At 50.7% G+C, this 24026-nt stretch overlaps 1 protein-coding gene across 1 annotated transcript; it reads left to right on the forward strand.

Moving 5' to 3' along the window:
* Nucleotides 15809–22895, forward strand: LOC108636269 (janus kinase and microtubule-interacting protein 2-like). Its single transcript, XM_018049926.1, has 3 exons — nucleotides 15809–16034; nucleotides 22695–22760; nucleotides 22884–22895. Exons 1-3 carry the CDS (start codon nucleotides 15816–15818, stop codon nucleotides 22893–22895), a joined length of 297 nt encoding a protein of 98 aa, XP_017905415.1. The 5' UTR covers nucleotides 15809–15815.

Below are 24026 nucleotides of genomic sequence, written 5' to 3' on the forward strand. Positions count from 1 at the left end.
TTTTGCCTTTTTTATTTGTGTTTCATTTCCATAACTACTTCTTTCCTGCATGCATAGTCACCTGGTATGCCTTCTGCAAACGCGGACAGAAGCACTGTTGCAATTGATAACACACCTTTTTAAAGTGACCTTGCATGCATGAATCTCACCTTTTCAAAGAGCGGGGTCTGACCTGGCCTGCGGCTGACTCCATAATGTGTTTACTGCTAGTTTGGCCTGTTTTCTCTTTGCCAAGGTAAACACAAGGTAAGTAAACAGGGTAAGAGGAGGTATTTGCAATAGGTAGTTGAGAAAGCTTGTAACATTACTCCAACTCCTTGATGCAGTGAGCACCAACCTGGGCATCGCGAGCAATACTGGACTAAATATATCTGTAACTCAAACTGCAACTCAGAATGATTCCCTTAGTGTGAAGGGAGATTGACTGTTGTCCACAGGTAGAAATCCTGTTGCAAACCTTCAGTGACTTCCCAGATACACAGAGCTGGATCCAGGCTGAGGACATGAATGGGTTTATTGCTTCCACCTGGAACCCTGCCTCAGCTATGTTACTGTGTTGCCTTGCTACCACCTGACTTCATAATCCTTTTTCGTTTGTTTGTTTCCATTTCAAACGCATCTACGTGTGACACATCGCCTGAGTTTGTGACTGGTTTTCTCTAAGCATCTGTGGTGACACAGCTGTCCTTTCCCTCGGCTGAAGCCTTTGCATGTCCTGAATCCTCGGTAAAAGTGAGCTCCTTGGCCATGTTGGTGTCTCTCAGATTTCGTTTTCTCCTCTCAGCTTCAGTTAAAATTCTGCTTTCTCTAGAACAAGGCTTCCCTATGGCTCAGCTGGTAAAGAATCCCCCTGCAATGCGGGAAACCTGGGTTCAATCCCTGGGTTGGGAAGATCCCCTGGAGAAGGGAAAGGCTACCCACTCCAGTATTCTGGCCTGGAGAATCCCATGGAATAGTCCATGGAGTCGCAGAGAGTCGGACCCGACTGAGCCACTTTCACTTCACTTCCCTAGGGCATCTCATCCTGTACTTTGTTGTGCTAGCATGGACCATGGCCTGACTGTCTCAGAGCCAGGTGTTGCCGTGTGATTCAGCTCTTGTCTAAACATAAACTGAGTCCTTTGTTCAGGCAGCAGAAGGAGAAGTTAAGAAAGATTATGGTGAATATTTCTACCACTGTCAGAAAACCTTTCACGGCTCTTTGCTACCCGCCATTTCTCATGAGAATTCCATAAGCATTGGCACTTTTCTAGAACTTTCAAGCGTTTCCACCATCCTGTGGAGGAGTCATTAGAAATCAGTTTTCTGACTTTCATTCATATAAAACATGAGCTTTCTTATGTCAGCTCTTCTATGGAGACCCCCTGTAAGTAAGTATTACAGGTAGAAGAGACATCTATAGCACGGAACCATTGTGAATGTGGCTGTTCTAGTCTAATGAGGGAAATAAGGTTTTCTATCTAAACTGTTTCAAACCAGGTTAGCCAGATTGGGGCTTCGTGGAAATTAACTGAATTAATGGCCCCGCCCTCCCCCTCTCCTTTAGAGGATCTGCTTAGGGACCTGCCATCCAGGGCTGCCTTGACTACATTTCTTAGTTAACGGCTAAAGTAACTCTGGTTCTGTGGCTCGATTCTGCAGCTATGGTCCAAAGCAAGCTTACTGACTATAATTTTGAGGAAATAAAAGCAGTTTGATTTCAAGGTATCATTTGGCGAGGCCTTGGCTGCTGGCTGACCTGTCCATTGCTCGGGGTTTAAAGACAGCTCTGTGTAGGAAACGCATTTGAGACCAGAGTACTGTTTGCTGCTGTCCTTTATTTCTGTAAGTAATTGGGCATCTCAGTTCCTTTTTAAAAATCTGTCGCTTTACCTATGATTAATGCACTACTTCTGGGAAAATGCTTGCTCTCCTTTCTTAGTAGTTGAGATTTGACTTATCACTATAAGGCAAGGGTAGAATGATCATTGGAAGGTTAGTGCAGATCAGAAAAAAAATTTGTGAACAAAGTCAGAAGATCGTATTGAAAAAGATACGAAGCCAGGGTCTGGGGTCTGGCCTTGTCACTCAATCGCATGGGACCTCGGAGGGGTCCTGTCTCACAGCCTCCTTCTGTCTGTCCACAAAACGGAAGCGTTCATGGCTGCCTCCTGAGGTTATATGACGATGAAGTGAGCTAACAATGACTTCTATTGAAATTTCCCGCGATTGTTCTTCATCAAGTATTTAATGATGATTGTGTGACTTCTTGGGCTTTGATCAACAGGTCCACTCAGGACACTCTGCTAAACATTTCTTCCCAGCTGACTAGGTTAAGAAGTAACCCAGTGTCCGCAGGGGATCCGCTGCGGGGCAGACAGGACAGCGTCTCCACCACGGACGAGACCGTAGCCTGAGTGTGCACTTACTAGGAACAACTTTGCCAACTGGAATTCCTTGGTTTTTTGCTGAATAACGTGGGAAAATGACGTGGTGAAATAATACAATAAAGTTCTGTTTTTAAACCAAATCTTTTCCCCAGGAGAGAGAGCGGAGGTCGCCAGCATTTAACCTCCAAATCACCACCTTTCCCGAGAACAACAGCAGCGCCCTCCAGCTGTTCTGTCGCCAGGAAGGAGTTAAGGTAGCGTGCCCGGGGGGGTGCCCCCACTCTATTACGGCCATGGCCCGCTCGCCCGAATGCCAGGCTCAGCTGGAAAGGGGATTGTGTGCCTGTGCCAGGGCTAGAATTGATTTTAATAAGATACCCCCTGTCGCTCCACTCTGTTTTGAAAGTCAGAGTTTATTACTCCAGATGGGTCACCAAATTTGTATTCACGTTAAAAAGAGCAGAGCCATGGGATACAGCCTTGAAAGCAAACCCCACCTTGGCCACTTCCTGGCTCTGGCCCAGAGCCTGTCTGACCCTCAGTCTCTTCATTTAGGAGATCTGAGTGGCAACACCCACCCCGTGAAAGGGGTGTGACAGTTTTTAAGCTAGATAATGAACCTGAAGACTCAGTGAAGTGCTCAGAGCATGCTGAGTGTTCTAGATTCGGGAGCTGGTGGTGGTTCTCACAACCCTTGGCCGTGACCCTGGAATCCTAGGCCCGCGGGCACAGAGAGGTCCTTTCGACCTACAGGATCCCATGAGAATTTCTAGAAAGCAGTGTTTGTGCTGGTGTAAAACTCAGCCAATACATGGCAGTTAGCAGCCCTCTCTGCTTGAAGGGACCACCAAGAATAACTCTCCGCCCGGCCTTATATACTAAGAGCCAAGGAAGGGAATGGTGTCTTACAAGGAGTGAGGGCTGTGGCCCCAGAGATTGGTGTGGATGGCCTTTGTAGCTCACACAAAATGAACGTTGGACATCTTTTCCAGGATGTGAATATTTCTGACCTTATGAAGAAATTAGATATCCTTGGCGATAACGGGGTAACTATGAGCGATCGGTTTCCGGTTTCGTGTCCTTGTTTTGATTCGGGTGTACTCTGTTGTGGCTTTTGTTTCCGTTTTTGTTTTAATTTCTTCCTGATTTAAGAGATCGACTGAGTACAATGTAAGGCTTTTGTATGGCCATGTTCCTGCGTGGGTGGCTGGGTCCGCATCCGTCAGAAGTGGGGTTCAGAAGTTAGGTCATCCTGACAGCGTGTGAGTAATGAGGGTTAAAAAGGCCTAAAAGTAAATGCCCGGAAAGAAAGTGGAAGCACTCAAGATCTCTGAAATCCCAAAGTGAGACTTTTGCCTTCTTAAAAGACTGGGCTTGAGCAAGGCCCTGTTTCTAAAAGGCTCGGGGACGCTGTGGGAGGTGTCCCCACCCCCGAAGGGCCGGTCCTCAGACCTGTCACTTCTATGAGTTTGGGGCTGACCCTGGGGAGGCCGCTTTCAGAGTCGCGTAGGGCTGACTGTTTGCACGGGATGTGGGAGCAGTGTAAAACGCCCTTGCCCATTTTTGTGTTTTAGAATTTGAGAAATGAAGAACAGGTTGCAATAATCCAGGCTGGAACTGTGCTTGCCCTGTGTGAAAAGGTAGAGCCCAGCGGCATTTCTGTCCATACACCTTGTCCAAGCTTCCTGGCACCATACAAGAAACTGTACATTGGCGTCTCGCTTTGTTCTGGAAGCATGGTTCTGGTTTCCTGTCTGCGTTTGCATGCGCACGTGCACGCCTGTTCGTTTTCCAGAGGAAAGTCACTCATGCTTACGGTAGAAAGCTTAGAGACTGAGAAAGAAAATCAAACTCCCCTCGAGGAACCCCGTCTGCGACAGTTGGTTTTATTTCCTTCCAGTTTTTTCCCCCCCGCGCCCCTTTTTTTAAAAAAAAGAAACAAACTTTGGGATCATACTTGACTATAGCTTTTAATCCTGCTTCATAAGCTTTCCCCGATGAGATAGAACGGCCTTGCATCATTCTACCTACAGCCACGCCCTCAGTTAAATATTCTTCCGCTGTTAACATATTGGAGTATTTCTGCTCATTTTTTTTCCTGTTTATCATCATGCAGCGATGAGCAAGCATCTTTAATCATAAGTTTCTGTGTTTTAAAACACTTCCACAGGATAGATTCTAGAAGTGGGATCACTGGGCCGACGGGTAAGAGGGTTTTTAAGAGCTTTGACACTGTCCAGTCGTTTCCAGAAAAATGGTACCAAGTCGCCTTCTACATGAACCTGTTTCTTGTTCAGCAAGGCATATGTGGCCACTAAGAATTCTGCTGATAGGATAGGCAAAAATCATACGATGTCATTATTTTAATTTTCATTTGTTCAAGTGCTAGTGATAATGAATTTTTTGTGTATTTTCCATTTTCTTGTTCCTTGAGAATTGTAATTACATTCCATTCTGTCATTCACTCATAGCTTCATTCAATCACGCCTTCATCTATTCACTTTTTTAATATGAATTGGTCGTAATAATGGTTTTTCTTACTGACTTCTCTGTGAGGTTTACATGCTAAAGATAATAACTTTTGCCATATTTATTTAAAAAATACATTCCTGGCTTGCCTTTTACATTAATTTAGGGTGTTTTAAGACATACCCAACTTTTCAATGTGGTCTTGTCTGTGGATCTTTCTCTTGTAAACACGTTAAATTTTAAAATGCTATTTTTATAATGATGAAGTCTTACTGATTTTAATCAGGATTCCTTCCAGAATCTTTGGGAGGACATTTAAAATGTAAATAGTTTGTTTTTTTTTTTTTCCCCTGAGAACCTGTCCAGCCTTCCCTGTGCACAGGGCCTTAAATGTTGGCAACAGACTTTCGGCAAAGCCTTGCTGAGGTCACACAGCTGGTAAGTGGAGATGCCCACGTCACTGTCACAGTCACCTGGCTGAGTCTGTGTCCTCAGGTGAGCGGGGTGAGGAGGACTCACACCTGGCTGGCTGTTGGACCCTCAGATCCAGGTGATGGTAGGTGACAGTGACATGCAGTGCATTCCAAAAATATCCTCTCAAGAGGAGAGCCAAACGTGACAGTGTAGCCTCCTGGGGTCATGGAGAGAACCTGGCAAGCGCTGTCAGTTTATTCCATGTTCATTCCAACATGCACTGCCTAGCACGCCTGAGGATGTGCCCAGGGCTCCCTTCTGGTTCCCCAGAGGCCCCTCCCAGGCTGGCTCTCAGCCCCACACCCGCTAACTGCAGGGGCTGCTGCAGGCCGGCCCCTCCATCTCCCTGAGCCCCTAGCCTTGCTGGTGAACGTCAGGACTCCAGGACACGGCACTTTTAACTGGGACCAGGCACCGCTGCCAAGCACCTGGGGCCAGGCTGGGTACTGGGAGGTGACCAATCGATGTATAAGGATGGTGAGCAAAGAGCAGGCAACACCAGGGACCAGGGTAGGGCTGGAGCAGTGGGCCCGGGGAGGGAGTCTCCCTCTCTTCTACCCCCCTGAGCCTCTTGGAGGGTGGCAGGCTGTCTGGAGTCCCCAGCCCTGCTGAGAACAGCCTCTGCCAGGTACCAAATTCTCCCACCTGTACCCTTCCCAATAAGTTCCTCCCCACATGCAGCAAACAGAGGTCTTTATAGACTCACAGCCTTGGCCCCACCTCCGACCTTCGGGGCTCCTCTACAGTTGTGCAAGGTGAGTGGCATAGAGCCCTTGTACACTGAGAACGCAGGGCTTGCCTGGCATGCGGCTGCTGTCTACTTTGACCCTGTCACCCACTCCTTGCCCACCTATAGCAGCCCCTGCTGGTCGCTGACCATAGAGTCCCAAGTTGGACGGCCAGCGCCATGCTCTGCTTCCTAAATGCAGAGACCTGTGCCAGGAGGCCTCGCCTACCAGCACCCCCTGACACCCCACAAGGGTGGCGGCAGGAGTGATGGTGGCCAGGGTTGGCACAATACTCAGGACTGGTGCTTAGAAGTTGGACTCTGTGCCAGTGAGAGGGGCCCAGCTCCTCATTTGGGACAGTCCATGGAGACTGGACTTAGAGACAGATGTCCTCTCATTTTTTCAGGGGCATGTCTCATTTTCTGTGCTGCGTGTCTGTGATTGAAGACCCAGTGTTTGGGAGGTGCTGTGTCTCCCTCTCAGAGAGAAATGGCGCTGAGCACGCAGCCAGAGGAAAAGTGGGTCAATGGGATCCTGGAAGCACCTACAGGTCAGCCAGGATGCCCAAGTGTCCTGTTTGCCCGGGATGTGGGATTTCAGTGCTGAGACGGGGACAGTCCCAGGCAAACAGGGACAATCTGGGCACCCTGGAGCTGACAGGTGCTGTAGGAAAGCTGGCAGTGGGACCCAGAGCCCCAGTGACATCCTCAGCCAGCCCCCCTCAACCAAGTCGTTGAAAATTGCCATTCAATTCTGGTATCTGATCAAACTGAGGTACACTTCAATTTTCTCTCTAAGAGCATGAAACCCCTTTCATAGCCTGTGAGTGAAGTCCCACTCAAACTAGTTTGCATGGCCCTGGGCATTCGGGTGCTGGTGCTAGGTGCTAAGTCGCTTCAGTCGTGTCTGACTCTTTGCGACCCCATGGACTGTAGCCCACCAGGCTCCTCTGTCCGTGGGATTCTCCAGGCAAGAATACTGGAGTGGGGCACCATTCCTCCTCCAGGAGATCTTCCCAACCCAGGGATCAAACCCATATCGCTTCTGTCCCCTGCACTGGTAGATGGACACCAGAGCCACCTGGGTGTGCAAATGGGGTCCTGCCTGGGCAGCTCACCCTTCTCCCATCACCACCTGGGGAAGCCCTTCTCCTCCTGGAAGGTCTGGCCCATCTCAGCACCCGCCAGACCCACCTCTGGTCAACAGAGTCCAAGATCAGGGGTGTTGCCTTGCTGCCCGCCACGCACCACCATACAGAGGCTGAGCAGAGAACACGGGATGTCCAGGGGCATACAAGCAATCACAAATCACTTCTCTGCTCCCACAAGGTCAAAATCAGTCAAAGATGGAAGTTTTTAAACATCCGGGCTCTCACTGGTAACGACAGATTGGAGAAATGTGGCTTAGGCCACAGGCAGGTTTTCTAGTAGTTAGCCCAGAATCAAGGCCTTGGGACCCTTCTCTGAAAGGAGGGTTGGGTCTTCGAGGAGGAAGTTCCCCACCCCTGGGCTCTGAGACCAGAGTCCTGCACTGGTTGGCAAAGTGCCAATGGGGCGGGGGGTGGGGGGGAAGGGCAGTGTTCACTGGCCATGCCTACCGTGAGAGGCCCTCTCCCCGTGCCCCGTGGGCTGTCTCACTTCTCCTTCAGTGTTTTGGGGGCAGCAGGTGCCCTGTCCCCAAGCCTCTCCCTTCTGGAGGATGGCACAGCCCTGAACATCCAAGTTCTCTCCCAGAGCGAGGCCCCATAGACATCTGGTGGGACTCTGATAGGAAATCCGTGCCCTCACATGCCCGGATGCCCAGGGCCAGCACTTTCTGTCCTCACTTTACTCCCTCAGTGGCTGGAAAGGACCTGTCAAGTTTTTCTGTGTGTGTGCCTGTTGTGAGCGGGCTTCCCCGGTGGCTCAGCTGGTAAGGAATCCGCCTGCAATGCAGGAGACCCTGGTTTGACTCCTGGGTCAGGGAGATCCCCTGGAGAAGGGATAGGCTACCCACTCCAGTATTCATGGGCTTCCCTAGTAGCTCAGCTGGGAAAGAATCTGCCTGCAATGCAGGAGACCCTGGTTTGATTCTTGGGTCAGGAAGATCCTCTGGAGAAGAGATAGGCTACCCACTCCAGTATTCTTGGGCTTCCCTGTTGGCTCAGACTGTAAAGAATCTGCCTACAATGTGGGAGTTCTGGGTTCCATCTCTGGGTCAGGAGATCCCCTGGAGGAGAGCATGGCAACTCACTCCGATATTCTTGCCTGGAAAATCCCCATGGACAGAGGAACCTGGCAGGCTACAGTCCATGGGGTCAGAAAGAGTTGGACACGACTAAGCGACCAAGTACAGACAGCTAATATACAAAGCAAAATGTTTTAGGTTTTTTCTGAATGCATAATGTGCATAGCAAATCTTTTTTCTTAGCAATAAGAAAAAAACTAGACATCATATTCTATAAAAGCGAAGAGCAGCTTGTTGTAAGGATTCGAAACTGGACTCTCTTTCCATTTTAGTTTATTCATTTTATGATTGCTTGCCTTCGGATAGTACAAAGAAAGTCTTTTTTATTCCTTGTCAAAAATATGTTTCCCAGTTTCTAAGACACTGCACACCCGCTCAGCCTAGTCTAAGGAAATGCTGCGTTGGGCACCTGCTCCCACGGCTGCCTCTGTAGCCACCCTTGGGGGCACAGCAAACGTGAACTCTAGGGGGAGGCTCTGTGGGTGCAGCTTTATCTAGGCTTGTTCCTGCTATGGAGCTAGCATGCGCCCCACACACCTCCTCAGCCCCGCATCCCCCTTCCTTCAGCAAGTGACTGTCGGAGCTTGCTTCAGGCCAGGCCCCCGGCTGGGTGAGGAAACTTAACAGAGCACGCCCCATGTGGTGGGACAAGGGAAGCAGCAATCTGTCAGCTGAGAGCTGTGCCAGGATCCGTGGAAGGCCTCGGATCCCACAAACTCAGGAAGCAGGGCAGGCTTCCTGGAGGAAAGAAAGAAAGAAAGTGAAGTCGCTCAGTCGTGTCTGGCTCTTTGCGACCCCATGAACCGTAGCCCACCTGGCTCCTCCGTCCATGGAATTTTCCAGGCAAGAACACTGGAGTGGGTTGCTATTTCCTTCTCCAGGGGATCTTCCTAACCCAGGGATCTAACCCAGGTCTCCTGCATTGTGGGCAAATTACTGTCTGAGCCAACAGGGAAGCCTTCCTGGAGGAAGCGACACCTAACACAGGTCCACAGGCTGAGTAGACGTTACCTCTATACAGACCCGGGCGGAGGCTGGGGATGGAAGTGGTGACGTTCCGGGCAGAGAGAGGAGGTGGGCAGAGGCCCTGAGGTGAGGGAAGGCGGGGCTGTTCCCCCAGCGTTGTCAGGAGTGCCAGGCTCTCCTGGGAGCCTTTAAGTGGGAGCAGGGAAGGTCCACAAGTAGATGCTAAGTGTTTCTGAGGGAAGGCACTGGCCGAAGGGGATTTGGAGTTGGACGCAAGCTTGGGGGCTGAGAGGGGGCCTGCCTTGGGCGGTGGCAATGGAGAGTGGTGGGCGGGGTTTTGAACCAAGAGGAGGTAGAACCAACACGGGAAGTGAAGGGGGTGGAGCTATGGCTGCTCTCAGCTTTCCCTTCCGGGGTCAAGGTGAAGAGCTATGGCCGCTCTCTATTCCCTTCCAGGGTCAAGAGGAGATGGGGTCTTCCCTGTAGAGGGGGGCCAGTGAGCCCTTTCTCAGGGGCTTGAGGCGTCAGGCTGTGGGAGACATGTCTGGGCTAAAGGGGGCATTTCAGAGACATTTCAAAGAGGGAGAACCCATAAGGGAGGTGAGAACCCCCGAAGGAGAACCCCTCGAGGAGAGAGGATGACCAAGGACAGGGGCTCTAAGGGCTCCGAGAGTCCAGGAGCGGCAGCCATGTCCAGAGGAGGAGGACAAGAGGTCTGGGGCATCGGGACGGGGCCCGTCCACAGGCGAGTAGCAGGCAAGCCCCATGGCAAGGAGTTCGTCTGTGGGCTTTAGCAACGAGGAGGTGAATATTCATACATGGTGTCAAACCCGACCCTCCTGGACACCCTAAAACATCCTCCACAGGATGTCACCCAGTTACTTGGACCTCCCCCCCCCCACCCTGCCCCGGCTCTCAGGTGGACTCCTCGTAAAGAGACACCTGCATGCCCACACTTAAGGGGCAGCTGTCTGTGCCTGCTTACCCCCAGCCCAGACCTGAGAATGGGCAGACACACCCCCATCACCAGCCCATCCAGGTGCCCCCACCGGTTCTCTCAGGCCATCACAGCCTACCTGGTCAGAACCCCCTTCATTCCTGCACCCCATGGTGCCCCTGGCTGTTCAGACATGCCCCAGGTGGCTGCAGGGGGCAGCTGTGGGGGTGCAGACCTGCGGGCAGGGTACAAAACCCCGCTTCTCACCTGTGTGACCTTAGACAAGTGACTTAATTTAGCTGCCATGTCCTCACCTGCAATGTGGAGTGACGCTGCCTTCTCCACGGGGTGGTCGTGAGGGGGATGGGTGAGGTCCCAGGCGGGAAGCCACCAGTACACAGCAGGGAAGAACCCAGGGAGGCTTGCCCGCCCACCTGGGGGGCTGTCAGGGCACACGCTCGCAGCCTTCCACACGGGTCCACCGTGCATACCCACCACCTCCTCTACATACAGGCTCACCTGGACACACACCTCACACCCACCTTCACGTACGTATGCACATGTGTGTACCCATGATTCCTGAGCAAACATCTGTTGAAACTGAAACATCTGTGCAGACTATGAAATTCCATTTCAAGGACCACCATGGGACATGTGGGGGGACCCCTCTGGGCCAGGAGCCTCCTCGAGGAGGGCGGCCCGATGATGGGCACTGGTTCTGACTAGCTGCGCTCTCTGTCCCTGCTGTTTTCCAGTGGCTGAAGCAAATAGAGGGAACGGAGGCGGCCCTGACCCAGAAGATGCTAGACTTGGAGAAGGAGAAGGTAAAGGACATGCCCCGACCCTGGGAGGGAGGGGGTTGACAGAGTGCAGATAACTCGCTTCCCGGGAAGGATTTACGTGGTTGACTTGCATGTATTTCTAAATTTTGCTTTTGCTTTCATCCCTATCCGGTGTGGTCATCATCTATTCACTCAGTTATTCACTTGATACATATTTTTGGAGCCTCTGTGATCCTGGAAACTATGACAGTTTTAGGGGTTCAGTAATGAATAGCAGGGTCCCTGACTTGAGGGTCTAGCCCAAAAGCCCATGGGGACATGTGCATGGGAGCGGACAGCCATGGTGCAGCATGAGAACCTTAGGAGAGGCAGGTCAGTGATATGGAAGCAGATGGACCAGGGGCTCCGGAGACACAAAGAAGGGGCTCCCGTCTTCGCTTGCCCCTTCCTGGACTTGAGTTTGGGAGAGACACCCTGGACCTCCTTTTTCTTATGGCTAATGGGGTTTTCTATCTCCATCTCGGTGAGCTGGAGGGATGAGCGATGCTGGACGCATAGCCCATTATCACAGTGCTTGGCACCTGTGGGCACCTGATTAACAGTGATGGTGGCTATTCACCAGGGGCCCTGGGCATAGAGCAGGATCTGTCATACCCAGTCTGGGGATGTTGGAGAAGGCTGCCAGAAGAGATGGTTCTTGAGCTTTCAAAGACCAATTTCCCCAAGTAGAAGTGAGGGGAATAAGGAAGAGCCTGAGGCCTGGAAGCAGTGTGTGGCATGGGAAGAGCCCTGAACTGAATCCCCAGGCCTGGGCATCTAGTCCACCTCCATCACCAGTGAACCGTGGCATCTAGAACAAGGCACTGGTCCTCTCTGGCCCTCTGTTTCCTCCTCTACAGAATCAAGTGGCTGCAATAGCTGAGCTCTAACCCTGAAATCCTCCAGTCAGTAACAGGAAGATATTGGGGTTCTGGAGAACTCATGCTTGGGGGGGACTGAGTGATGGAAGGTGAGGAGAACATGTCCAGCAGGGAGAGTACCCAGGAGATGGGTGATGCTGCTGGTGGGGGGAGAAAGAGCCACATCAGAGAACTATTGAAATGGTCGTCAGAAGGATTCCTACAACCTGGGCTTGGGAACCAGGCCAGGCACCCAAGAGGAAGGAAGCTGAGGGTGTGGGGAAAGGCTTGATGGAGGTTCCTGGGCGTGGGAGGCTCCTGCTGGGGGTTCACACAGAAGTGACCAGGGCAGATCTGACCCCCCTTCTCACTCGAGCACCTGATGGGTCCCCACCTCGGTGGGACTGTCACTCCCCAGCGAGTGTGAGTAGGCTGGCTCTGAAGAGCTGCCTGGTGATGAGTCCTTGTGCTGATCTTGACCCTGGGCACCTCCTCTTTTTCAGGATCTGTTCAGCAGGCAGAAGGGCTACCTGGAGGAGGAGCTGGATTACAGGAAGCAAGCCCTCGACCAGGCTTACCTGGTAGGACCGGAAGTGGGTTGGATGTTCTGGTTCTTTAGACTCAGCACTACAGGCTGCTGTCCCTTGGGGGCTGATGGCGAATGTGGGGTCCATGACGTGCTGCATGGGCGAGATCGCAATGCCGCCTCCACGTTTCGGTTTCAACCTGAACAACTGTGCAGATAAATGGTCACTTTTTCCAAGTCAGTCATGATTTTTCCAAAATATTTACTTAGCTTGATCAATTTCTCTGGGCATACTTATTCAGTTCTGGGCTTCTCTGGTGGCTCAGCCAGTTAAGAATCTGCCTGCAATGTGGGAGACCTGGGTTCACTTCCTGGGTTAGGAGGATCCCCTGGAGGAGGGCATGGCAACCCACTCCAGTATTCTTGCCTGGAGAATCCCCATGGCCAGAGAAGCCTGGCAGGCTACAGTCCACTGGGTCGCAAAGAGTTGGACACCACTGAACAACTCAGCACACACACTCAATTCTAGTAACCATTTGAGATGAAGGAAAAGAAACTTTCTGCTTATTTATTTTTATTAATATTTATTTACATGCTTAAAGCCCAGAGTAAGCTTTCCCATAAGTAGCAAAAAGAGACGGTCACAAAGGAACACAGAAGTGGGACTTCCCAGGCAGTTCAGTGGCTAAGACTCATGCTTGCACTGCAGGGGCATGGGTTTCAATCCCTGGTTGGGGAACTGAGATCCCACATGCTGCATGGCATGGCAAAAAAAAATTTTTTTTAAAAAGAACACAGGTAAAGCAGTGAGTGGAGGGCAGGTGATCATCAGAACAAGAATTATTTGTCGTGAGGTTCTGTGCAACATCAAGCCTGGGTCAGAGAACCATTTGTGGGCTTCCAGGTGATGAGTGTAAGGAGGGACCATGTTCAGGTTCATAGGTCATATGACTTTGAGGGGGCATTTCCTGAGTGTTCCCCACATCAGAGAGAACTCTGAGCTCAAGGATGCTTTTTCAGGAAGAAGCAGTGAGTAGCAACATCTGGAGCAAGACTTTGCCTAGATCATTTGTAGCTAAGTCTTTTGACAAAGAGGGTTTCCACCTAACAAACGCAGAATCAATAACTAAACATTAACTTGCAATCCCCACTTCCATAAATACAGAGAGCAGGAGGCTGGGCTTAGCACAGGCAGGACATTCTGGATGTGAAGGCTGGTCCGCCTCCCCTTGACACTTCATGTCCAGGCTCCAGAGGCTTGAACCCCTAGGGCAGGGAGCAGATGGTGAAGGTCCGGAAGGTTTCAGCCTCATCAAGACAAGGCGTTTTCCTCTCGATTGTCATTTCTGGGCATACAATGTTGTAATGGTGGTCAGAGCAACTGAAAAATGAGAACATGTTCATTCTTTTTTCCCTCTCTTTCACTTTTTTGGGTTTTCCTTGATTCTATCAATTCTATCTTGATTCCATTCTTTTGCAAATACCCTTTCTTGCTGCATTATACACGATCTCTGTCCTCCCCTGGGCTTCCCCAGTAAGTTCCGAGGAATACTATTTCAGGGGATAACATGGAAACCTGTGGCCAAAAAATAGAGGGAGAGTAATTCTGTTGACCTCTGGCTCCTTAATATGCTTAAGGATGGGCTGAGACTCCAAGAGGAACAGAGGAAGTCATATGTCAAGTTCACAGGTTCTCGGACTCTCTTCTCAAGGGACATCTTGCAAGGCTGGTGTTCCCCAGCACACTCTGGGAAACTTGGTGTCCACCCTTGGCTGTCAAAGTGCTGTGTGCAGAAAGGCCCTGGGGGACCCTGAGAACCTGAGTCCTGGTTCTGTAGAGGAGACCCCTGGGCAGGTTGATCCTGTTGCTGGGTAGAAGCAACATTTTTACCCAAAGAACATTCCAGGAGCTTCTCTGGCGATCCAGTGGTTAAGACTTTGCCTTTTAATGCAGGGGGTGTGGGTTCTATAGGGGGTGTGGGTTCTATCCCTGGTCAGAGGGCTAAGATCCCATATGCCTCAAGGCCAGAAAATCAGAATAAACCACGGGGGCAAAATTGTAACAAATTCAATAAAGATTTTTTAAATGATCCACATCAAAAAAAAAAAAAAAGGAAAAAGATTATTCCAGAGCCTCAAGTGGGATTTCAGGCACATGTTGAGGTTGGAGCTGTGATCAGTGTGAGGCTGACCTGAAGAGTCAGGGAAGTAAAATGCTCCCGAGGGTGGCAGTGCCATGTGCCCAGGCAGAAGCGAGGACAGCAGGTGCCAGACGCACACCTGTGTTCCTTTGTCATCGTGCAGAGTGAGATGGCACAGGGCCACAGTAGAGCTTCTGGAATTGGATGGTGAGATCCTGGCTGGAAACTGGCCACTTGGGGGCCTCCTAGGAGTTCAGCTGCTGAAGGGGGGCAGCCAGCAGACACAGGCAAGCTCCCACTCCATGGGGACCCCTTAGCTGTGTCAGTGGACACATTCCCACCTTCTAGTTTCCTGGGGTGATCGCTGGAATTGGGAGAGAGGAAGCCAATGCCTATTGGCTAAAATTGGTCTGGTGGGCCTGGAATTCCCTTGAAGAGTTGGCACAGCTGTGCTGAAATTGGGGAGGCTACAGGAGCAAATGGCCACAGGCACAGAGGGCTACCTGTGTTGACCCTCTGCTTCATACCACCTCCTGCCTCTTCCTGGCAGTTTCCATTAAAACTGGTTGTTGGTTGGTAGCATCTTGGGAAAAGAAGGAGCTGCTCCTAGCAAGGGATTCAGGTGGGGATTTAGGGAAAAAGAGAAGGAAATACTTCTTTCTCTCTTTCATCCCTAGATATTCCTATAAGGTAACTGTATTTAAGTGTCTCACCGTGAAGTTGAAAAGAAATAACATCCTCTCAGGATGAAAACTCCAAGCTTTCACAAAGATCTCCTCCATTGGCTAAATCTCTCATGTGCTTTGCTAACCAAGGGAGTCTTGCTTTTCGCGGGGAGGAGGGAGCAATGAGGACATTGCCCCCAGTTGCTTGGGGTTGAAATCGCTTTTCTCATGAGCCAGCTGAACGACAAGTGCCTGCAATTTGGAACACATTTTCCCACGCTACTCCAGATAAAAGAGATTTGTTTCCCAAGCTGGAGACAGTAAATTGGAAGCCAAGGATAAAAATAAAGATGAGTCCAATCAAACCTCTCTTTGAATCAGATATTTTAAGGAGAGGTTATGACTATTTTTTCTTTATCTGTAGAGAGCAGAACATCTTGATTGAATAAAGTAAGACATGTTCTCAAAACTGTGTGCAGGGGGCTGGAAGGGGCTCCCTCACCCCACCCTGCTCTGCTCGGCCGCCTGCCTGCCTCCCCACACCACCCAAGATCCCCCAGCTCAGCCTCGCTCAGCTGCAGGATCCTGGGGTTTCCTGTCCCCCTCACCTTGTGACCTCCCACTGTCTGTGTCATGTGGGTTGCTCAGAAAATCCAGGAGCTGGAGGCCACGCTGTACGATGCGCTGCAACAGGAGCCGGGGCGGAGGGCCAGCGAGGCGCTGAGCGAGGGCCAGCGGGAGGACCTGCAGGCTGCCGTGGAGAAGCTGCGCCGGCAGATCCTGCGGCAGAGCCGGGAGTTCGACAGTCAGATCCTGCGGGAGCGCATGGAGCTGCTGCAACAGGCCCAGCAGGTAGGGGAGGGGCCGGCAGGGAGAGGGGCCTAGCTGGTAGGGGTGGGGCAGGCAAGTGGGGGAGGGACTGGTAGGGGGAGGGGCCCAGTAGATGGGGGAGGGGCCGACAGGTAAGGCAAAAGACAGGCCGGGAGGGGAAGGCCCAGTTGGTAGGGAGACGGGCCAACAGGTAGGGGAAAGGACAGTCAGGTAGGGGGAGGGGCCAGCAGGTGGTGGGGCGGGGCGGTAGGGAGAGGGGCCCAGCAGGTAGGGAGAGGGGTCAGTAGGTAGGGGGAGGGGTCCAGCAGGTAGGGGTGGGGGTGGCCATGTAAGGGGAGGGACCTAGCAGGTAGGGGGGGGCAGACAGGTAGGGGCGGGGGCAGGCAGGTGGTGACAAGGACCTGGCAGGTAGGAGCAGGCGTCCCGCCGGGCACCACTGTCCACCATCCCCACTTCTCCACCCCTCCTGTCCCCTGTCGGCACACTGACACCTCTGAGGGCCCATTCGCTGGAGAGCTGGCCGTAAAGCAGGTTTCCGTGAAGTGGGGGTGTCTTCCCGTGGACGCCTTCATAACCCGGTGAACCCTCAGTGATTGGGGGAGGGTTGCTCACGGGCACACTATACAGCCCACTGTTTCTAATCATTCATTTGAACAAGGTCCCCACCCTGCCAAATGGTAACACAAACCAAAGCGAGGGGTCCCCACTTCCTCCAGCATGTCTTCTGTTTAAACTCAGGTTCTTGTAACCAGGGGCGCCGGCGGGCCAGTTTACTTTAGGGCTGTATTTTGTGATGACGACTACTTTGAGGACTGGACCTGGGAGCTGTATCACTTGTTACCTCTGAACACCTAATGTATTCCCAAGTGTGTGCGGCGTCCTGTGTGAGCTTCTTGTGCTGCTGAACACACGGGGGCCTGATTCCCAGGACCCGTCGTGCTGCTGGAGCTGAGGCGGCCCCAGGGTCTGGCCGTCCTTGGAGGCTCACTGCTTTAGATCTCTTACCCCACGGCACTCCTGCGGGTGGGACGATTACCTCCGTTTCCCTGATGCGAAAGCCGAGATTCAGGAAGGTTAACTCATGTGCCTGAAGGCCCTACAGCTCATAAGGAATCTTGCCAGTGAGGAAGGATCTAGATAACCAGTGGGAGTCGATGGCACCGAAGGAGAGGGAGACAGAATTGGAAGAAGGAGCCGGTGGAGAAGTGCCTTCTGTCCCAGGCAGCAGAGGCCGGATTCCCGTTGAGTGCGAAAAAGGCGGGGCAGGCACAGCTGACTGCATTTGGTTGAGGAGTGAAAGGGCCGTGACCAAAGGGGAAAGGGTAACTGGAGGTATGAACGCGAGCTCTTCATTCCATTCTTGATTTGGGCAAAGGGACTCCGGGCAGCCCCTGCAGGAGCCGCTGGGCTCCTGTGCCGCTGTGATCTACTCGCCAGCTACTGAGCTAGCCGGCTCTGATGGGCGTGGCTCCTGAGCGCCCCGCCTCTGATGGGCGTGGCCCCGAGCCAGTCCGATGTCTGCAGCACACACAACACATACAACAGACAACTTTCAGCGCACGACACAATATAGCACAGCACAGCACCGTCAGGGGCTCTGGCAGCACTCGGCCGTATCTGACCCAGCCTGGGGCACCGGATGCCTCGTTTGACCAGAAGGACACGTCCCAGTTTGCCGTGGGCTGCGGCGGTCCGTCTTGCCTGCATCTAGCCCGTAGGATGCAGTGACGTCACCACTGTGACTCCTGTGGACGTTTTATTTTTCAAGCGCTGTTAGCTAAGGGGAAAAGTGGATGCAGAGGGCGAAAAATCAATCAGCACATGGCCCCTTTCCCAACAGACGCATTTGGCCCATCTGCACCATGTTCCGCTGTAGTGAAGATTGGAGCTAATCCACTCATGCCAACTTGCTTTGTCCTATCCCTCCCCAGCCCCACAACCTCTGTCCCTGCCAATCCATCCACTGCACCCCAGAAGACTTCCTAACACAGTGCAGTACCACCCTTGCCCAAAGACCCACCCTGGCTCCTCAGTGCCCAGAGGATGAAGCCTGGGTTGCGTAACCTGACCTCCTGACACCCCTGGGCCCCGTGCTCACCTCTACAAATGCATGCCTCTCACCAGCTTTTCCTGCTCCATGTCACACTGTTTCCATTTGTAACTTTTCTGACATCTGCTTACCATGCATTGTTCTCCAGGCTGGGGACACAGCACTTGCCCTCTTGAGGCTTATATTCCAGAGCAGGGAGACAGACCAGTGCTGGCACTTAGAGGAGGCTCAATAAATGTTGGTCCGTTGAGGGTCACGCCAACCCTCTGAGTGGGGGCCGTTGATGCAGTTTCACAGGTGAAGTGAGTGAGGCTCAGAGAGGGTAAACAACTTGCCCAAAGTCACACAGCCAGGAAGTGGCAGAGCTGGGATGGTAATCCATATCCTTAGATTGGCAAAACTCTTAAACACTGCCCCTTCCAGCCTCCCATAACTAGGTGAGAGGCTGACCCTGGTTGTTTTTTTTTTGAAGTCATGAAAGACTAGAATGAGTCAGCTTCTCAGGCTGACTTCTTTTTAGATAAAGATACTTTTTTTCACTTAATCTTTTTTTTTTAATTTTTTACTTTATATTGGGGGTATTCAGTTCAGTTCAGTTCAGTTGCTCAGTCGTGTCTGACTCTTTGTGACCCCATGAACCACAGCACACCAGGCCTCCTTATCCATCACTGACTCACGGAGTCCACCCAAAACCATGTAAATCAGAATTACAATGAGGTATCACCTCACACTTGTCAGAATGGCCATTGTCAAAAAATCTTTAAACAATAAATCTGTCGGTGATGCCATCCAACCATCTCATCCTCTATCATCCCCTTCTCCTCCTGCTCTCAATCTTTCCCAGAATCAGGGTCTTTTCAAATGAGTCAGCTCTCTGCATCAGGTGGCCAAAGTATTGGAGCTTCAGGTTCAACATCAGTCCCTCCAATGAACACTGAGAACTAATCACCTTTAGGATGGACTGGTTGGATTTCCCTGCAGTCCAAGGGACTCTCAAGAGTCTTCTCCAACACCACAGTTCAAAAGCATCAATTATTCGGCACTCAGCTTTCTTTATAGTCCAACCCTCACATCCATACATGACTACTGAGGGTATAGTTGGTTTATATTGTTGTATTAGTTTCAGAAGTACAGCAAAGTGATTCAGTTTTACATATACATATATCCACTTTTTTCAGATTATTTTATTATATGTTATTACATAATGTTGAGTAGAGTTCCCTGTGCTATACAATAGGTCTTTGTTGATAATATATTTCATATGCATATGTTAATCTCAAACTCCTCATTTATCCCTCCCACCCCAATTTTTCCCTTTGGTAACTATAAGTTTGTTTTCAAAGTCTGTGAGTCTGTCTCTGTTTTGTAAGTAAGTTCAAAAAATGAACAGATGATTAAATAGACATTTCTCCAAAGAAGACATACAGATGGCGAAAGAGCACATGAAAAGATGCTCAGCATCACTAATGATTAGAGAAATGTAAATCAGAATTACAATGAGGTATCACCTCACACTTGTCAGAATGGCCATTGTCAAAAAATCTTTAAACAATAAATCTGGGGAGAATATGGAGAAAAGGGAACCCTCCTACACTGTTGGTGGGAATGTAAATTGTACAGCCACTATGGACATCAGTATGGAAGTTCCTTCAAAAACTATACACAGAATTACCATATGACCCAGAAATTCCAATTCTGGACATGTATCCATAGAAAACCATACTTTGAAAAGATACATGCACCCCAGTGTTCATGGCAGCACTATTTACAATAACCAGGGCATGGGGGCAACCTGTGTCCATCAGCAGAGGAATGGAGAAAGATGATGTGGTCCATACATATAATGGAATATTACTCAGCCATTAAAAATGAAATAATGCCATTTGCAGCAGCATGGATGGACCTAGAGGTTATCCTACAGAAGTAATAGCTCTCTGTCTGAAGTAACGCAGACAGAGAGAGACAAATGCCACATGACATCACTTATATGTGGGATCTAAAAAAAATGATACAAAGGAACTAAGACTGATTTTCAAAGCCCAGAAGTTGTTCCTGGGACATTTTTGCAAATCCTTCGAAAACTATAAGAGGTTGTCCCCCCTCCATGTGGCACTGTGATTTCCAAGGCACTGTTCCCTGGGTGCCCATTTCATCCCCAGAGTCACAGGGTCACCGTGCAGTTATTACAGAAGAGGGATTCCACAGAGAGATTAATTGATGACATGACACCCCAAAGTCCACCAGCTGATAAATTTGGGGCCCGGAATCCAAACCAGAGTCTAGTTGAGTTTGTGCTCATTTTTAGATGATCCCCACCTTGCAAGGGAATCTCTGAGGAGCGGTCACTGTCTCCCTCAGGTGGAAGAAGGTTAGAAACATATCCGGTCTCCTTTATAGAGCACATACTCTGCCAACTTTAAGCATTTTGCAGATGCATTTGCTAAATCCTCAGATGTGGGCAACACTATTACTCCCAATTTACAGATTAGGAAACCAAGGCCAGAGAGGCTGAATTACTTGCCCAAGGTCACATATCTAAGGGGAGGTTTTTTGTGTGTCTTTTCCTTATCAATCCGGGCCTCCCTTGTGGCTCAGCTGGTAAAGAATCCACCTGCAATGCAGGGCACCTGGGTTTGATCCCTGGGTTGGGAAGATCCCCTGGAGAAGGGAAAGGCTACCCACTCTAGTATTCTGGCCTGGAGAATTCCATGGACTGAATAGTCCATGGGGTCGCAGAGTCGAGATGACTGAGTGACTTTCACTTTCTTTTTTTTATCAATTCACTCTATTTTGCTGCCAGTGTGATCTTTCCAAAATCAAAATCTCATCATTTCCCTACTTAAAACCCTTCACAGACTCCCCATGACACCCCTAAATCTGCAAGCTCCTCACCGGAAAGCTTCTCACTGGAACATTGAGACCCTCTGCCCCCTGGCACCACCAGCTCCCTGCACACACGTGTCATTCCTTCTGCCTGGATCCTTCCCCTTTCCTGCATCTGGAAAGCTACCGTGGGCTGGGTTCTGTGCCTCCTCGGGGCCCCCCAGCCCACACCTCAGTTCCTCACCCCCCTCACCTCTCTGCTCAAGCTTGACCTTCCCTGAGACCCCATGTAAATAACACCCCTTCCCTTTCCCTACCCCACTTGACTTTCTCTGTGACGTCTGTATTTATCTAGGGCATCATCCATGTATTTCCATAATTCCATTGGCTGAACCTGATGGACCCCAAACCCCTCAAGGCCCCAGGCCTATTGAGCCATTCCTGCTGAGTGGGCACAGGGCCTATTGAGCCAAACCTGCTGAGTGGGCACATGTGCCCAAGGTGGTGATTCTCAGAGTTGGATCCCCAGACCAGCAGCATTCCCATCACCTGGGAATCTGTGGGGAAACACAGCTTCTCAGGCCCCATCCTGGAACTGATGAGTCAGCAACTCTGGGGCAGGGCCCCTGGGATCCGCAGGGCCTCCAGGTGATGCTGAGCTGAGTCTAGGAATCCGGGCAGAAGGTTTCTCCAGGTTTGAGGATGGGTCTACATGCTTAATTCAGGCTGATGTGAATTGCCTGGCCTTCAGTCCGACAGCCTTCTCCCAAGGAATGAGGTGTCCGTCTGCATTCAGGACTGGTGAGGCTAGTAGCTATCCTGGCCTATCAACCCTGTTAGGTGATGAAGCCCTATTGGACACATGACAAACTGGAAAAGGTCATACCTGCCAGACCTCCTGGTGAGATGCTGCGTGGAACTAGAAGAAACAGATTGATAAATTGCTGAGCACCGGTGGGTGTGCACCCCAGGGAGCAGAGCCAGGCAGGTGGCCATCTTTCCCTGTTGGCTCAGGTCTGATGAGTTTCTCAAGACTCTGGACATTCAGTGCTAAGACCAGGAATGGCCCAGGCTCACGGGGACAGTTTGTCATCCTTAAACCTTCTAAGAACCTGGGTGGATGCTGCAGCCATGCCCCCCATCAACACTCATCTCCTCTGCCCCTGCTCCCAGGCTCCAGCTAAATAAATCTCGGACACGTCATTTGGTGCTGCTTCAAATCCATGAGCTTTATTGACCTGCCCAAAAGGCACCTCCGTGTCTTGGTCTGATCTTGATGTTTATGTTTTCAAAAGATCCTGCCCTAAGAGTGCAATCTGTTTCCATACATTTCAAGAACAGGCAAAAATCTACTTTTAGTGAGAGGTCAGAATAGAGTCACTTGGGGGCCAGGGAGCCTCCTGAGTGCTGAAGAGGCCCTCAGTCTTGATTCAGGAGGTGGAGAGATAAGGCTGTTCAACATATAAAAGTTAGTCGAGTTGCCCACTTACTGTTTGTATATTAAGCAGCTTATTGTTGTTGTTCAGTTGCTAAGTTGTGTCTGACTCTTTTTGACCCCATGGACTGCAGCATGCCTGGCTTTCCTGTCCTCCACTATCTCCCACAATTTGCTCAAACTCATGTCCACTGAGTCAGTAATACTATCTAACCATCTCATCCTCTGCTGCCCTCTTCTCCTTTTGCCTTCAGTCATTCCCGACTCATTTCCAGTGAGTCGCTGCTTACACACTACACTAGGCAAACAATGAAGAGTGAGAGTTGAACCTGGAAAATTTACTTTTTCTAATCCAGAACTTAATGTGTTGCAGAGAGTGCGAGAACTGGAGGATAAGCTGGAGATCCAGAAGCGACACCTGAAAGAACTGGAGGAAAAGGTAGGTGGTGTGAGCTCGCACCAGCCCCGGGCTTCCTTCCATGAACCGCTCACGTGGAATATTCTGAAGAACAGGCTCTGTCTTCAGCCCTCTCTTCTCTGCCCATGTCCCCCATACTGGCAGTCCAAGAAATAAGTACTTTTCTAGGGAAGAAAGTCTGAACCCCTCTGACACTACCTCACTGGGAAGGGGGAGGTCACTTTCTTCATGGACTCATTCTCCTTAAATGACATTTATGCCTAGAACCAATGAGTGTTCTTCCCTTCAGGGAAGTCTCTTCCTTCCAGCAGGAAGTGAGGCTGATGCCCAGTCCTACTGGCCCCTATGGTTGTCACCACTTTACGGGTGAGGACACTGAGCCTGAGAAAGATTCAAACACTTGTCCACAGTCCCACAGCTGGGATAACCTGGGTCTCCAGGGATTCCACAGTCACCCCACCAGCGCCCCTGCCACATACTGCTGATCCAGATGGTTGAATGAGTCCATATACGTGGCATCTTTGTCAGGGCACTTACCACATCCTATTCATCTGCCCAGTGGCTGGGACTTCCTTGAGTTCAGGGACCAGATTTTATTTACCTCTTTATCCAAGACAGTTCTTGCCGTGAAATAGGGCATCATCAAATGTTTGCAGGATGAGTAATAGATGAGTAGAAAACCCAGACTTCCCTGATGGCTTAGACAGTAAAGAATCTGCCTGCCATATGGGAGACCTGGGTTTGATCCCTGGGTTGTTGGGAAGATCCCCTGGAGAAGGGAATGGCTACCCACTCCAGTATTCTTGCCTGGGAAATTCCATGGACAGAGAGCCTGGAAGGCTATAGTCCATGGGGTCACAAAGAGTTGGATATGACTGATGGACTAACGCACACACACACAAACACACACAGAAAACCCACAATTGCACATTTTATGTTGTAGAGGCAAGCTCATGTTTGGGAGTAGGTGATGGACTCTGACCCCAACTTGGGGCGGGGGGTGTCTGTTGGGGACAACATGCGCCAAAAAAGCTTGAGGGATGATGTGCTGCCACCCTGGAAAAGAAGATGGAGAAAGGATATTTCTGGGCTTCAGGTGTCTGAGGCTGATCTTTGGAGAGAAGAAGCTGACTCATTCCATGGACAGAGCAGGGCCAAAGTCACGAAAAGCCACCAGAGGGCAGATTCAGGGCTGTCTGCAAATGGGATGACAGCCCACTCTTTCTAGAGGGACTCAAACACAATGGCCCAAAGAGATATAGCAGTTCTTCAGATGCTACACCAGCT

Source organism: Capra hircus, chromosome 6, assembly GCF_001704415.2.
Source record: "Capra hircus breed San Clemente chromosome 6, ASM170441v1, whole genome shotgun sequence".
NCBI lineage: Eukaryota > Metazoa > Chordata > Mammalia > Artiodactyla > Bovidae > Capra > Capra hircus.